The sequence below is a fragment of the Neofelis nebulosa genome, chromosome 9 (genome assembly GCF_028018385.1).
Source record: "Neofelis nebulosa isolate mNeoNeb1 chromosome 9, mNeoNeb1.pri, whole genome shotgun sequence".
Classification (NCBI taxonomy): domain Eukaryota; kingdom Metazoa; phylum Chordata; class Mammalia; order Carnivora; family Felidae; genus Neofelis; species Neofelis nebulosa.
Genome location: NC_080790.1, coordinates 135,146,111 through 135,161,747, shown reverse-complemented (window position 1 = coordinate 135,161,747; position 15,637 = coordinate 135,146,111). Strand labels below are relative to the sequence as shown.

Here is a 15,637-nt window from a genome sequence, read left to right as displayed (position 1 = left end):
ATCAAGAGTTGGATGCCCAACTGACTGAGCCACCCAGGCGCCCTGAGATGTCATTTACATGCCATAAAATTCACCCATTTTAAGTGTGCAGCCAGTGATTTTTAGTAATTTTACTAAGTTGTGCAATGAGCAGTTTTACTCACATTTCTGGCGTGAAATGTATGGGATTCCCACTGCCCCCCCCCCCCCCCCCCGCAACCAATTCTCCAACTCTCTGGACACCCACTGGGTGTCCTATAGTTCAATTCAATTCTGGTATTAGCTCCCCGGAGTTGGTGCAGACCCACAGGTTAAGGGCTCCCCCGCAGGACTGCCCTCAGGTCAGACGCTGGTCACAAATCTCAGGTTGTCACCTGCGCTTCTCACTGCCCTGCTATAAATTGGGGTTCCCGCAGCCCCCTCTTCAGGTGAGATAATTCACTGGAACGACTCACAGAACTCAGGAAAACACTTTAGTCACCGTTACCAGTTGATTCTAAAGGATACAGCTTAGGAGCCGCCAAACGGAAGAGATGCCCAGGGCAGGGTGTGTGGGAGGGAGCCTGTGTCATGCTCCCGGGTCCTCAGTATGGTTACGAACCTCCCTGAGCCCCCACCACTTTAGGGCTTTTTACGGAGTTTCCATTACGTAGGCAGGACTGAATAAACCGTCGGTTACTGTGAGTAACTCAGTCTCCAGCTCCTCTCTCCTTCCTAGGGTTGCGGCTGAAACTTCCAACCCTCTGATCACGCCCTTGGTCTCTCTGGCCAGCAGCCCTCATCCTGAAGCCATCTCCTTTCATCCCGAATGAGGCCGCCTTGGCGGGATGATTTCCACCTGCTCATCGTCCCTTTTGATTTTCTGGTGGCCTCCAGGGGTGGAGTCAGTGAGATTCTTTTGCCAAGAAGCTGCCTTAAACTGGCTTTCAGCTGTGGAAAATCATCCTCGGTTGTGATGTCTCTGCTGCGGGAGGCGTCGCCACGCCAACTGTGGGTCTGAGACCGGCAGCATTGGCATCAACGTGGCACCTGTTAGAACTGCAGAGTCCCAGCCCCCACCCCAGTGCTGTGAGTCAGATTCTGCATTTCAGCAAGATCCCTAGGGGGTCTTGGGTGCATATTCCTGTTTGAGAAGCCCCGTGGGATATGCCCAGAATGGAACAAGATGACCCACTAATTTTCTTTAATGATAATGTCAGCAATGGGAGCAATGTTGACGGGCCCCAGGCACTATGACAGTGGGTGCTTTGTGTTTTATTTTTGTTTTTAAATTTTTTATTAAAAACTTTTTTTAAATGTTTATTTTTTAGAGAGAGAGACAGAGAATGAACAGGGGAGGGGCAGAGAGAGAGGGAGACACAGAATCCGAAGCAGGCTCCAGGCTCCGAGCTGTCAGCACAGAGCCTGACACAGGGCTCAAACTCACCAACTGCGAGATCATGACCCAAGCCAAAGTCGGATGCTTAACTGACTGAGCTACCCAGGTGCCCGTCACCTTCTTTAAAAAAATTTTTTTTAAATATTTATTTATTTTGGGGAGAGACAGAGACAAAGCAAGAGTAGGGGAGGGGCAGAGAGAGGAAGACACAGAATCTGAAGCAGGCCCCAGGCTCTGAACTGTCAGCACAGAGCCTGATGCAGGGCTTGAATCCATGAACTGTGAGATCGTGACCTGAGCCGAAGTTGGATGCTTAACTGAGCCACCAGGTGCCCCTGTGTTTTATTTTATTGAAACATCTCAACTCCTCCTGGGTGCTGGTATTATTCCCATTTTTCTTGGTGAAGAGACAGAAATAAAGTACTGTCTTTGGTGAGAGGCTGTGAGAAGCAGGGCCCTGGGCCCAATTCAGGTCTTGCCTGCCTTCTAACATTCATGGCCGTGGGCCCTGCCCTACGATGTTGATCTCTTTAATGTTTTTTTTTTTTTTATTATTTATTTATTTTGAGACAGAGAGAGACAGAGCATGAATGGGGGAGGGTCAGAGAGAGAGGGAGACACAGAATCTGAAGCAGGCTCCAGGCTCTGAGCTGTCAGCACGGAGCCCGACGCGGGGCTCGAACTCACCGACCGCAAGATCGTGACCTGAGCCGAAGTCGGACGCTCAACCGACTGAGCCACCCAGGCGCCCCTGTTGATCTCTTTAAATGAGTTAAAGATGAGTCCCCGTTTACTCATGTCCTTTCATTTGCTCACTCCTCAGATGTTTTCTAAGTGTCTGCTCTGGAGCAGGCCTGGGGGGCGCTTGGAGAAGTGAGATGGATCCCGCCTCTTCGCAGTGTTGCCAGTTACGGGAGGGGAAGGGGGGACGAGGGATGGGAGGAGACATAAATAAGGGTTGATCCCCTCCTGCTCCCTGTGGGCACCCCGAGTCTCTGCCCTGGGCCCACCCTTAGGTGGAAGTCAGCGCTTTGTTGCCCGCCACCCCGAAGGGTAAATCCCTTGCTCCAAGCCCTGGTGACTACGTGCATTTCGGATTTTGTCCCCACCGGACTTCTAGACCCTCCTTGTTCCTTCTGCAGAGACTCAGCTCTCTGCTGGCTGGTCCCAGACCCCGGGACCCATCCATCTCCCCTGTAGTTTCTTTGAGCATCTGCCTGACAAAGGCATATCTTCCCTCTGAATCCGGCTGCCAAGAAAACGTGGGTTGTGTTGCTATCATCGTGTTCTCTGGTGATGATAGCACAAGAGCAGGGCTCAACACATGTCCATGGGGGAGTCACTGAGGAGGAGGTGAGTGGCCGAGCATACTGGAGACCTTGGTTTTGTTGTCTAGTTTTCTACCCTCCTTTTCTTTTTCCTTTTAGAGAGAGAGAGAGAGAGAGAGAGAGAGCCTGCGCATGAGTGGAGGAGAGGGACAGAGGGAGGGAGGGAGGGAGGGAGAGAGAGAGAGAGAGAGAGAGCCTGCGCATGAGTGGAGGAGAGGGACAGAGGGAGGGAGAGAGAGAGAGAGAGAGAGAGAGAGAGAGAGCCTGCGCATGAGTGGAGGAGAGGGACAGAGGGAGGGAGGGAGGGAGGGAGGGAGGGAGAGAGAGAGAGAGAGAGAGAGAGAATCTTAAGCGAACGCCACGCTCAGTGTGGAGCCCAACTCGGGGCCCAATCCCATGACCCTGGGATCACGACCTGAGCTGAAATCAAGAGCTGGACAGTCAAGCAACTGAGCCATCTCAGGGGCCCCTCCACCCTCCTTTTCACACCTTAATTAGAACTGTTTCCATACCCTTCTGCTTGCCTTTAGTATAACAGGGTGGCAGATCAGAAGTTCCCCTGGAACATCTACTCTACCGGTCGGTCTTTGTTTTCAGCTAGTTCTTTTTGCGAATCTAATCTTACCTGGAAACCCAGTACGCCCTCCGGGTCATGATGGAGCAGGTCTCGTTGAGCTTGGAACCCTTCCCTGTTCTTACTTTTCTCCCCTTCTCTGCCCCTCCTCCCTCGTCACCGCGCAGCCTACACCTGACGACTTCTCCCTTGGCCTCTGAGGAATGCACACATTGGCCTCTGTATTTGTCGGAATGCTGTTGCTTGTGAACACAGCAGTTCAGTGATGTGAAGACCGGGGTTAGGACTGGTTTCAGGCATAGCGGGATGCAGGCACTCACATAATAACAGTGGTTGGCGGTGGGGGGGGTGGGTCTCCTTGCTTTCTTCTGCCTGCTTCCTTTGATGCTGGCCCCATCCTCAGGCAGACTGGTCCCTCACTCCTGCAGCCCCGGCAGTTTGGTACCCAGGGTTCCAGGGGCCGCAGGGCCTCTGTTTCTCAGGGGCTCAAGTACAGGTACTGAGTCCCCCCTAGGCTGCCTTGGGTCACAGGTGTGGCTGCTGTGCTAAGAGGCTGGAGTATCCACATATGGTCGGGTGGGGGCCGGACACCTCCTTTGTGGCTGATGTTGGGGGGGGGGGGTCTGTGTCACGTGAGCCACAGTGCTTGAAGCAGCAGGCACCTTTGACTGCCAGGGACAGGGACAAGGGTTGAAAATCACCCACTGGATCTAGCTCTGCCACTGGCATCGGTGTGTGCCAGAAGCCCAGAGAGGGTGACAGACGTGCGCAGAGCCTGGTCCCAGGCTCTCCTGAATTTCAGCTGAGAGCTTCCTCCGTTTGCCGCCAGCCCTCCCCCACCCGCTGTCTTTTCAGGGCAGGGCACACAGCGTTTCCTTTCCTGATAAACAGAGTCCTTCAAAGCCATTCTCGTGGCACTCACTCCAGAGGACCATCTGTGACATTGCTCTGTGTCCCCTCTGATGTTGAGTGGGATGTGCCAGCCTCTTCAAAATCCAGCACATGTCAGAGCACAGACAATAAACTCAGGGAAGGATCTTTTCCTGCTACAATTGAAAACAAAGAAAGCACACCACCAGAACACGCATGTATCTGTCCTGGTCAGACATGGACTCTATAAAGTGTTTAGAGAAATGAGTTGATGGATTTTTCAGGTATTTTATGTGAAATGCATTCCTTTGGCTCAAGCAACTCCTACCATTGTGCTTCTCCACTGCTGATCAACTGCTGGCTCTGGGGTAGACACACTTCCGGTGGGGCCTGTCACAAAGCCTGGCAAAAGAGAGAACTTGCGAGACATTTTCTGTAGATCTATTACACTTCCGTTAAAAGGTACATAAATGATAAAGCTTAATGAATGTTCACAAGTGGATTGAGAGATGGAATGCTTCCAATGCCTCTGGGAGCCCCCCTCCTGCCAAAGGAAATAATTTAATTATAAAACCAAGTTCCAGCTCGGTGCCTGCCAGATTTCTACTGGGTTGATGAGAATTTACATCCTGCGGCAAAGAGGAGACACAGGCTTGGAACCCAGGTCTGTCCGACCTCAGAGATTTGGAAAACAAAACTCACACGGGAATTCTGGGAATCAGGGTTTTCTGGTACGTCCGTGCAGCGAATTGCAGATTCCTTTGTCAGAAGCCCATGCTTAGGCTTGTTTTGCGGCCAGTGCCCTCTCTGCCTTGCTGCCTTCAGTGCAGCTCACAGCCTGGCAGAAAAGGGAGAGAAGTTAACAGAACATTTACACAATGCGGTAGGTTCTCTGGGAGGTCTACGGGGCTGGAGAGCTTTGGGGAAGGCCACTCAACCCCATCCCTGAGCTCTTGAGAAAGTGGTGTGTGTGAAGGGGGCACGTAAGCTCCAACACGATTTGTCTCCCCTCTTGAATTAGAGATTACTTGACCTAGTACAGCAACACTGTTTTCTGAGCCCTTACTGTTTTCAAGGCTCCTCGATCGGATGTTCGCGTATATTTCTTGGCAGCCTGCAGACAACAACACTCAGTTCGGTCTCCACGTGGCATCACAAAGGAACAAGAGGCAGAGGAGACACGAGTGTCCTTCAGAGGTTCTCCACTGGGGGTGGCCCTGCCTTCCCCTGCCCTGGGACATCTGGCAATGTCTGGAGATGTTCTGACTGTGCCATGCGTCACGATGTGATGGCGCCGTTGACGTCTAGAGAGTTAGAGACCAGAGATGCTGCTAAACCTGTCAGGTACAGCACGGCCCGTGACAGAATTACCTGGCCTCAACGTCACTGGTGCCAAGGTTGAGCAACTCAGGTAGAATTCAGTGGCAGTGACTGCAGTCTCCCGAGAATGCCTAGTGACCGGAGAAAACCGTGCCAGGAGCGTGGCCAAAGTCCTGGAGATGCCTCTCTCTAAACGCACGTGGATGGACATCACCTTCTCACTCCCTTCTTGCCCCATTTCTTGACCGTTTTCCCTCTCCCCTCATAGTTTTCTTTTCACAGTGAAAATCTTTGGGCTAGATTTTTCTCAAACTTCGCTCATTCATATCGGCCCCTTGTGATTTCGTCATGCCTGTGACCTATTTGCGGAACAGCTTCATTATGGGCCACTCGTGCCGTTATATGTAAACGCTAAAGTCTCATCTCGAGCAACACTATTTAAGAAATCTTGAGTTTCAGGAACGACGTAGCTTTCGTTTAGACATACTTGTAGTATAACTATAAATCCAAATATTTAAGTTGTGCTTTACTTGGGAAAGTTTTCTTTTAAAATAGAAATAGTTGAGGGGTACCTGGGGGGCTCAGTCGGTTGAGCGTCTGACTTCGGCTCAGGCGTGATGTCACGGTTTGTGAGTTCGAGCCCCGAGTCAGGCTCTGTGTGGACAGCTCGGAGCCTGGAGCCTGCTTTGGATTCTGTGTCTCCCTCTCTCTCTGCTCCTCCCCTGCTCACACTCTGTCTTTCTCTCTCAAAAATAAATAAAGATTGAAAAAATAAAAAATAAATAAAATAGAAATAGTTGACAGGTGTTGGTATGCTTCACAGACCATCTTGCCTCCAGTGGAACCCATTCTGTACCTTGGAAAACACTGGGCTGACTTTCACCTTCTCCTTCCCTCCCCCTCCCTAGGGACAGCCATTTGCAGGTACCTGGGGGATGAGAGGCTGGCAGCTTGCAGGCAATTCCAGAAATTTCCAGAGGCAAGCCAGTGGGGGAGAGGGTCTGTGAAATTCATATGTTGATTTTTTGGGGGGGTCGTGTTATATTTCATTCCGTTGTCACAACTAAATGCTACCAGGCAAGTGGGTGGAACTCCCTTTTACACATGAACAGAGCAGCATTCAGAGGTCAGAAGATGGGCCTTAAGGATTCACAGCCAGGCTTGGGGTGATCACCCCCGTGTTGTCTGATTGCCCTGAAGCTTCTTTTCCCTTGCTGCCACGGTAGCCCAGCCTTGAGTATCCTTGCGTGTTTTTTAAAAAATCTATTTGTTCATTCTTGGGTGGGGGAGGCAGCGGTGGAGAGAGAGGGAGAGAATCCACACTGTCAGCACAGAGCCCGATGTGGGGCTCAGATTCACGAACCTTGAGATCATGACCTGAGCTGAAACGTAAGAGTCGGACGCGTGACCGGCTGAGCCACCCGGGCTCCCTTGCGTGTTGGATTTTATCTGCACCTCCCTGATCTGCCTCCACACCGTGGCAGGAAGGGGGCTCCGGGAACTCGAGCGGTAATCCTGCAGGGCTGGCGGGCATGTCCCAGGGGACCTACTGCGTGGGTCCTGCGACCGGTCAGGTGCATGGCCTCTGTGCAGCGAGGGACGCACTGGGAGGCTCGCCCGGGAGAGCTGCAGAGGGACTTGGCTTAGTGAAGCTGGTGTTTTCTGACACTGTGTCTAATCCCTTTTGGGGCCTGGAAGGTTCCCAGGAGCTGTGACTAGTCTCTGGGGGGGGGGGGACGATTCCAGGACCTGCCAGAGGCCCCCGGGTGCCTGTTCTCGAGGTGGCCGGTCAGAGAAGCCAGCCATGTAGCCTGGCACAGCCCTCGGCCTCCAGGCTTGCCGAGACGCCTCCAGTTCCTGGCTCGTGCCGCCTCTGGTTTCTTCCATTTGTTTCTCATTCGTCTCCCTCCTGACTCCCACCTCCTCAAGGGCGTCCCTGGCTGGGGGAGGAGCCGCTCTATCCCCTTCCTACCTGTCAGGTGTCACTGTACCTGTCGTCTCCCTGATACCCTGGCAGTCTGGCAGGGCAGGGCCACATCCGCCTGCCCACCACGGTGGCCCGCTCACCCGGGAGGTGCCAGCACAAAGCAGGCCCCCTCAGCGTGCTGAACGAATGGCGGGGGTGAGTCTGGAACCTGGGTTCTGTGGTGGGGCTTTCGGGAAGCAGCGGAACCCCAGGCGTGCTCTTTTCTGAGGCTCCTTTTCCTCATCTGTGAAAGGGTGAGAATTGGCAGTTAATTTACGTGACGGCGAGGTTTCTTAACCTCAGTGCTGCTGCCCTTTGGGGCCAGGTCATTCTTGGTTGTGGGGGCCTGTCCTGTGTGCTGTGTTCAGCAGCGTCTCTGGCTGCCATTTATTAGATGCCTCTGCCACCCCCACTCTAGATGTGACCCACAAAAACATCTACAGACGTTGCCAAGTGATCTCTGAGGTCAAGATGGCCCCGGGTTGGAGGTCCAGTGAGCTAAAACGTGAAGCACCAAGGACGATATCTGGCATATAATTAAAATACTCTCTAAGCATTTGTTACTGTTGTTCTTAATGACCTGTTTACCCAGAGCAGTCAAGCTCCGGGCGCCCAGATTTTTCCTGAGTGAATGGATCTGAGTCATAGGACCCCACTTGGGACTCACTGAGCTCCAGTGACGCAGCCCCGCTCTCGGTGAGGACCAACAGTGTATGAATTATGCTCCTCCCAGCCTAGAGGGGACGTAGAGTCTGTGCCCCGTCGTGCTCGATGCCAAGTCAGTTAATGATGAGTGTGGAACACGCACGGCTGGGGTGCTGTGGTGAGCACGCGGGCTGTGGAGTCCGACGGCGTCTGTGAGGCCCAGGGCTGCCCTTACCTTCTCAGTAGCCGGGGCCAAAACCATCCAGCTGCCTTCTCTATAGGCTACGATGGTAGTGTGCCTACCTCCTAGGCTCTAGGTGAGAATTCAGCAAGTTAATGTGTCAGGCTGCTTAACACAGTGTCTGGCCCATATTACACCTTGTAGTGTCTTTCATTATTATTATTGATTTGCCTTCCAGGTAGGTGTCTTTTTTTTTAAATTTGCTTTATTTTTAATGTTTATTTTTGAGAGAGACAGAGAGAGAGAGAGAGAGAGAGAGAGAGAGAGAGAGAGAGAGAGAACGAACAAGCAGGGGAGGAGCAGAGAGAGAGGGAGACACAGAATCCAAAGCAGGCTGTGCTGGCAGCTCAGAGCCCTGCGTGGGGCTCGAACCCACGAACCATGAGATCCTGACCTGAGTCGAAGTCGGATGCTTAACCGACTGAGCCCCTCAGGCGCCCCTCCGGACGGGTGTTCTTAGGTGAGAAAGGTTGGCTTCCCCTTTCATTCCGCAGCGTGTCATCTGGTGCTCTCAGCTTCTAGGTTGATGCTGGTTCTTGGACGGCCCACGTTTACCCACTGGTGCTTCACACCATGGCAAGAAATGGTGACAGGAATGAGACTGAAGCTCCCGGGGTGCTGGTTTTTGTCATTCTTCAGAAATGAGCAGTGCCTGTAGGTGGTTCTCCTAGTATGGTGTGCATCGTAATCGACAGCAGATCCTGAAGATTTCAGATGCCTGGCATGACTTCTGATCTAGTAGGTCATGAGTTTTCGAGATTGGGCTGTTTCTCTGAGACTCCACATTCGGTACTGATACTCACCAAATCTGAGGATCACTCGCAGATTTCCTTCTCTTTGGTTAGACTTGAATTCGTATTTGAGTGTATGCATGAAGTCACTTCTTCATTTAACACGTAATTCTTTATTGACCAGTTCTACATGCTGGTCCCATAAAGAGTATGGTGGGAGAGATTGATGAGAATTAAATGAATCAACTAACAAGAAAGTATAAGATAGCAACAAGGCCTGTGATAAAATAATACCTCGTGTGAATACCTGGGGTCTTCTTGCAAAAGAGTAGTCAGTGAAGGCATCTCTGAGGATTGGGCTGGAGCCTGAATGACGAGAAGGTGCCGGTCATGGGAAGATACAGGGTGAGGAGAATTGAGGTAGAGGAAACAGCAGGTTCAAAGGCCCTGGGGCAGGACTGAGTCCAGTGGGGGTGGTTAAGTAGGGCCAGGGGAGCACTGGGGATTTACCAGAGGAGATCAGATCATTAAGGCTTTGTAGGACCAGGTAAGGAAGTGAAATTTTATTTGAAGCCACTGAAGAATTTTAGTAGGAAGGTGATATGATGTGATTTATGTTTTTAAAGGATTGCACTGGCTGCTGCATGGAGAATGGATTTTGGTGGAGGTGAGGGCGGGTGAAGGTTTTCAGCCAAGGAGGCTTGAGTATGTTGTAGCCCCCAGCCCTATCGGAAACGATCAGAATTAAACTCAAAAGTTCAACTTAAGTAAGGACAACAGGCGACGATTCCTAGAGACCCATGGCATCAACCACTGCAATGATCCTGCCTAGAATCATGATGAGCTTCTGTATCCCCAAATTAGGCTTGCTTATTTATTTATATTTATTTGTTGATATACTTATTTAAGATTTTATTTTATTTTTTTAAATGTATGAAATTTATTGTCAAATTGGTTTCCATACAACCCCCAGTGCTCATCCCAAAAGATGCCCTCTTCAATACCCATCACCCCCCATCAGCCCTCAGTTTGTTCTCATTTTTTAAGAGTCTCTTATGCTTTGGCTCTCTCCCACTCTAACCTCTTTTTTTTTTTTTTTTCTTCTCCTCCCCCATGGGTTCCTGTTTTAAATCTGACTCCTGCTGCTTAAAATGTCCAATGAGTTCCCATGTGAAGATGTGGGAAAGTGGCCCTGGCAGTCTAACATTCAAGGTCGTTTCCCGCCCCCCCCCCCCCCCCCAATAAGGGATGCACTTCCCAGGGCTCCCCACAGGCTTTGGAAAAGGAGAGCAAATAAAATGATTAATTGGCTCTTGGTTTTTACGACATTTCTATGGAAACTCTATTATGAAATCCTGGATTCTTGAGTTGTAGAAATACGCATTAGTTTCTCTCCATGGCAGCACTTGCCTCTGAGGTCATTGGGTCATGGCTTAGCCATCTATACTGTTCCCACGAGAGGTGCTGGGGCATTGGCATTGGACTTGGGGATGTGGGCTGGGCAGCTTGAGTATGGACCTCTGCTTCTCTGCTTGCTAGCTGGATTTTCATAGATAAGCTCCTTAATCTCTGCATTTCAGATGTCTCATCTGCAAAATAAGGGTGATCATGGTATCTGTCTCGTGGAGTTATTGCAGAGGTCAGAGAAGCAAATGCCTGTATAGCACCTAGTACACTCGTTGGCATGGGGGTCAGCAGTCTGTGCAGACAAATACTTTTGGGTTTCCGTTATGCTCATCTGAAAGTCCTCTATGCCCTTGCTTTGTGAAAGGTGGTCCCTAGACCAGCAGTTGTATCCCACTGGGGCCTTGTCAGAGTCAGAAATGCAGAATCATAGGCTCCACCCCAGACCTGCTGATTTGAATTTTTCACTTGAACAAGATCCCAGGTGATTCTTGTGGGTGTTGACGTCTGGACATGCTACTTTAGGCAAAAATGTATATAGCAAGGAGAGCTGAGTCAGGTTCGAACGTAGAAACCCGTTGCCAGCATTGTGTTGGTGCAAAGAGACATCAGCACCGGGACGCAAAATGCACTGTGACCCTAACGAGCTGGGTGTTGTCCAACAACCGCATAAGCCCTCTGGGACTGTTTCTTCATCTGTAAAGCGACTCATCTGTGTTAGAAGTTTGCTGAGAGGAGAAGGAAAGTGATGTGAAAGCTGATAGCAGAGAGTGAAAAGTTATTTTTATCTTGTTTACACAGAAAAAGGGCATCATAATTTTTATAGCTATTAACAAAATTTTCAAAGAACCTGATCTCTCGTTTTCCACATTTGCTGGCCGAGAGTGGCAATGGACAAGACCTATTATTTGGTGTCTCGATGAAAATAATGGAGAGTGGCAGTGGCCCAGGAGCGACAGCCTGGTATTTTTGGAAGCTAAATGGGAGAATTTTGTGGTTTGGCTAAAAGGCATTGCCCTGCAAGGGAACAAGATCCCAGGTGATCACTGTGGTCAATGGCAGTGTTTATACCATTTACAAAATACTCAGAATTGCAGTGTAAGGTTTGATGATGGCCAGGTGTGGAAGTCACCAGGGCACTTCCCGGTGGTGTATTTTAATGTGTCACACGTTTAGCAGCCACACAAGCCTTTTATTGTTTCCAAACATCACAATCAAAGCGAGAGCCCCACGATGTTGCTTATGTTAGCAGGATGTCTTCAAGTACCAAACACAAAAACAAAAAACAAAAACCCACAATATATTCCAGCACGAGAAAAATACACGATTGTGCACCAAAGACACAGCATATTATAGGAATCCATTGGTGGGCGCAGTGTGAGGACAGCCAGAAAGTACAGCCTGAAGCCGTCTAGGGCAGGAAAGGGTCTGACAGGTGTGGCCAGCACGCAGTGATGTATGGCCCGTAGAGACAGTGCCGGTCAGCAAAGCTCGCCCAGTGCTCCCAGGATTGAATTGCTGCGCTGGTAAGGTACAGGCACGGACAGCGGGGTCGCCCCCGCTTTTACAGCGTGTTGGACAAAAGGAGCAGTGAACCAAGAAGTTTCCCTTTCGTAGGGTAGCATGCAGGAAGCCGTGTGATAGAGACACAGCTGCTACGAGCCAAAGCAGAGATTCCAAGAAAGCCCCGTGCATTTCCACGGTTTCTGAAACTCTCCGAAGCTACCGTGAAGCAATTTCTTGAGATGCATGCCCCTGCCCCCAATCCGTGATTCCCTCTCTTGCTTTAATGATGGAAAAGGAGTAATAGGAAATGAAGATTTTTTTTACATAGGGAAAATTATACCTTCATAGCAAGGTATCAAAATACTTTGTACACAGGTATGTGTTGATTTTGCAAAAGCACTGTATCTGTCTTTCCTTAGGATTGTGAAAGCTGCCTTCGACTCAGTGCATAAGAACCCCCCGACAAAGCGGCAGCCAAAATAGAAGTGGGTTACATCCCCTCGCTAGTTTTCTGGGGGAGCCTGGTCTGGGGGTCAAGAAGAGGGGCATACATAGCATCGCTTCTTTGACACAGAGCTCAGTGTTTTTAGGAAACTGTTTTTACTGGAAACAGTAATAGAACAAATGCTCAGTCTCTTAGGAAATACAGGCGAGGCCATCCGAGCAGCTGACAGCCAGAACTGAGACAGGTTTGCTTGGGAGACGTCGGAACCCCTCTTAGAGTCAACGAGAGTCCTTCTGTCCGGTCTGGCTGGTGGCAGGGAGACATGGGGAGGAAGCTGGTGAGGGAGGTGGGCATTCCGGACCCCAGGTGCACAGAAATGAATGCGGGCAGCACCCTCCCTGCGTTCTGCCGGGGCCTCTTTGGCAAATCAGTGACTTACCCCCTCTGGCATCCCTTCGGAAAGCCTGTCACATACCACGGCTGTCTTCAAAAGGCTTTGCGGGGGTAGAAGCGAAGAGACATGGGCGATCGTGGCTGTTGGCAGATTTTGCGTCTTCCGAGTATTTCTTCTCCTTTTTCATTTTTCCCCTTCTAAACACCTTGGCCGGGCGGAGGGCCAACAGTGACCGAGCCCAGGTGCGCGTCCAGGGCCCTGGCGCCCTAGCCCAGGTTCATGCCGTTGCAGCTGCAGAGGGTCTCCTTAAAGGTGGTACGCAGCTCCGGGCTCCGGAAGGCGTAGATGAGCGGGTCGATGATGGAGTTGCACATGATGAGGACCAGGTAGGTGTTGAAGTGGGCGGTGTAACAGACGCAGTAGGGGTTGGTGGGGCAGGTTATGATGAGGACGAGGTGGAGGAAGAAGGGGGCCCAGCAGCAGATGAACACCCCCAGCAGGATGGTGATGGTCACAGCCCCCTTCATGCACGAGTGCTGCGGCGGGGCCGCCCCGTCGGCGGGCGGCAGTGCCGCGATGCGCTGGACGTGCAGCCGGGCGAAGAGGAACATGTGCACGTAGAGGGCGCCCATGAGGAGCAGCATGGCGAAGAACATGGTGATGAGGCACACGATGACCATCTTGCTCTCGGAGTAGACGATGAACACCACGCCACAGACCCCGCAGCTCACCCAGATGGCCGCGATCCAGGCGAGGGCCTTCCGCGCGGTCATGATGCTGTGGTAGCGGAGCGCGTAGAAGACGGTGACGTACCTGTCCACGGCGATGGCCAGGAGGTTGCAGATGGAAGCTACCAGCGAGATGCAGATCAGGGAGTCGAAGACGTTGTCCATGTGCTGGATGAGCTGGTCCCCGAGGGCCAGGGAGTTGCTGTTGACGACGGCGATCATGACGGTCTCCAGGGCGTTGGACACGCTCACCAGCATGTCCGCCGCCGCCAGGCTGCAGAGGAAGAAGTACATGGGCGAGTGCAGGTTGCCGTTCTTGACCACAGCCAGGATGACCAGGATGTTTTCCAGCAGGCTGACGATGCCCAGCGCCAGGAAGACCTCGGGCTTGATGAAGACCTGCTCGCAGAACCCGCTGCCGCTCTGGTTGCCGAAGGCAGGGCTGGCAGGGTGCTCGGAGCTGTTGGGCAGCGTTGGCTGCCCAGACGGCAGGCAGCACGAGGCGTTCATTGCTAACAGACGGGCCGATCCGAGCGGGGGCTCCAGCGACGTCCAGAGGCGGCGGCTGCTGCTGCTGGCTGCTTCCTGGAAAGAAAAAAAAAAGAAAAAGAAAAATCTCCCTCCAGATGCTTGCTGTGGATGCCCGTCCAGTCCAGACCGAGGCCTGGTTCTCCCCCAGAATAACAGGATGGAGAGAGGGAGAGAAAGTCAGCCTGGAGACAGACAGGAGAACTTTTCCTCTGCTTCTCCAGGACAAGCAGTTTTACGGACACTCTTCTCCGTCGCCTTCCTTCTGTCTCCCTCTTACCTTTTCCCCACCTGGGAATGGAAAAACCCGCCTCTGGTTGCTACAGTTTCAGCTGTCTTCATAGCAGGACCGGGGACGTGGTACCTGTTGCTAGGAGGGAGGGGTGAAGTCTCAGTCTTCATACGCTGGCTGCAGGCAGCCAGCTCCTACTTTGTCTTCCGTGCAGTGAACCGACCACTGAGCATCGGACGCCTCTCTTGACTGGCAGCAGGTACCCGCTCGGGCAGGGAGATGAAGAAGCAGGCTGGTGCCCTCTGCAGGCCAGACTGCTCACCTGTGGGCTGGCTTGGCTGAGCACTTCCTATTTGTCATGGAAACTGCCACAGGCATCCATTCATCCAGTTTGTTCATTCTTTTTTTTTTTAAATAGCTGCCGCTTATGGAGCACCTACTCTGTGTCAGCTCTCTGCTGGGTGCAGGGGACGTGGTGGTGAGTGAGAGCTCCACACCTGTCCGAGGTGGGAGAAGGGAAATCAGGCCGGTGTGTTTCATTGTGATGAATGCATGGTGATGGCGGCAGGGAGGGCTGGGGGACGCGTGGGGGGTGGGGTTCCGGACCTGGATGGTCTGCGAAAGTTCTGGAAGAACGGGCATCTAAGCCTTGACTTGGCGGAAGAAGAGACCGTATCCCGTGGTGCGGTGGGGCTGGGGTTGGAGGAGGTAGAAAAGAGTCCCAGGCAGAGGGAGTCACATGCCCCAAACCTGGAGACAGAGAGCACTGGCTCTCCACCCTGGCCGTGGGGATCATCATAAACTAGGGGCGTCAGGACCCACCTGACCTCCTGAATCAGGATCACCAGGGAGGGGTAGGAGGACCCGCGCAGACGTGTGTTCGATTTCAACAGGTGAGCTGGGGCAGAGCCAGGATTGAGGTCTACTGAGAAGGGAGGTTGGTGTGTGTGTGTGTGTGTGTGTGTGTGTGTGTTTAAATTGAAGTACAGTTGACACACATTGTTATATTGGTTTCAGGTGTACAACATAGTGACCCGACAAGCAGTGCTCGGCTCAGGGTCTGTAGTCACCCTCTGTCACCAGACGATGTTATTACAGAATTACCGGCCATATTCCCTATGCTGTGTTTTTCATCCCTGTGATTTAGTTATTTTACAAGGAAGCTTGGTGTTTCTGAGGAACCGAAAGTAGTTTGGCCAGAGTGTGGAGTTGGGAGATACAATTTGAGAAATGAGGGTACAGAGGTCTTTATTTCTTCTATTGTTATTATTTTTAGTATTTATTTATTTGGAGAGAGAACAAGTGGAGAGAGAGAGAGAGAGAGAGAGACAGACAGACAGAATCCCAAGCAGACTCTGTGCTGTCAGT

At 51.7% G+C, this 15,637-nt stretch overlaps 1 protein-coding gene across 1 annotated transcript; it reads right to left on the bottom strand.

Annotated features, from left to right (window-relative positions):
- Positions 1-12,966: 12,966 nt before the first annotated feature.
- On the bottom strand, positions 12,967-14,080 carry MC3R (melanocortin 3 receptor). The gene has a single exon (XM_058686017.1). It carries the CDS (start codon positions 14,017-14,019, stop codon positions 13,048-13,050), a length of 972 nt encoding a protein of 323 aa, XP_058542000.1. The 5' UTR covers positions 14,020-14,080; the 3' UTR covers positions 12,967-13,047.
- Positions 14,081-15,637: the final 1,557 nt, after the last annotated feature.

Excerpts from the sequence above, each read along its gene's own strand:
- MC3R (XM_058686017.1), bottom strand. The coding sequence starts at position 14,019 with ATGAACGCCTCGTGCTGCCTGCCGTCTGGGCAGCCAACGCTGCCCAAC.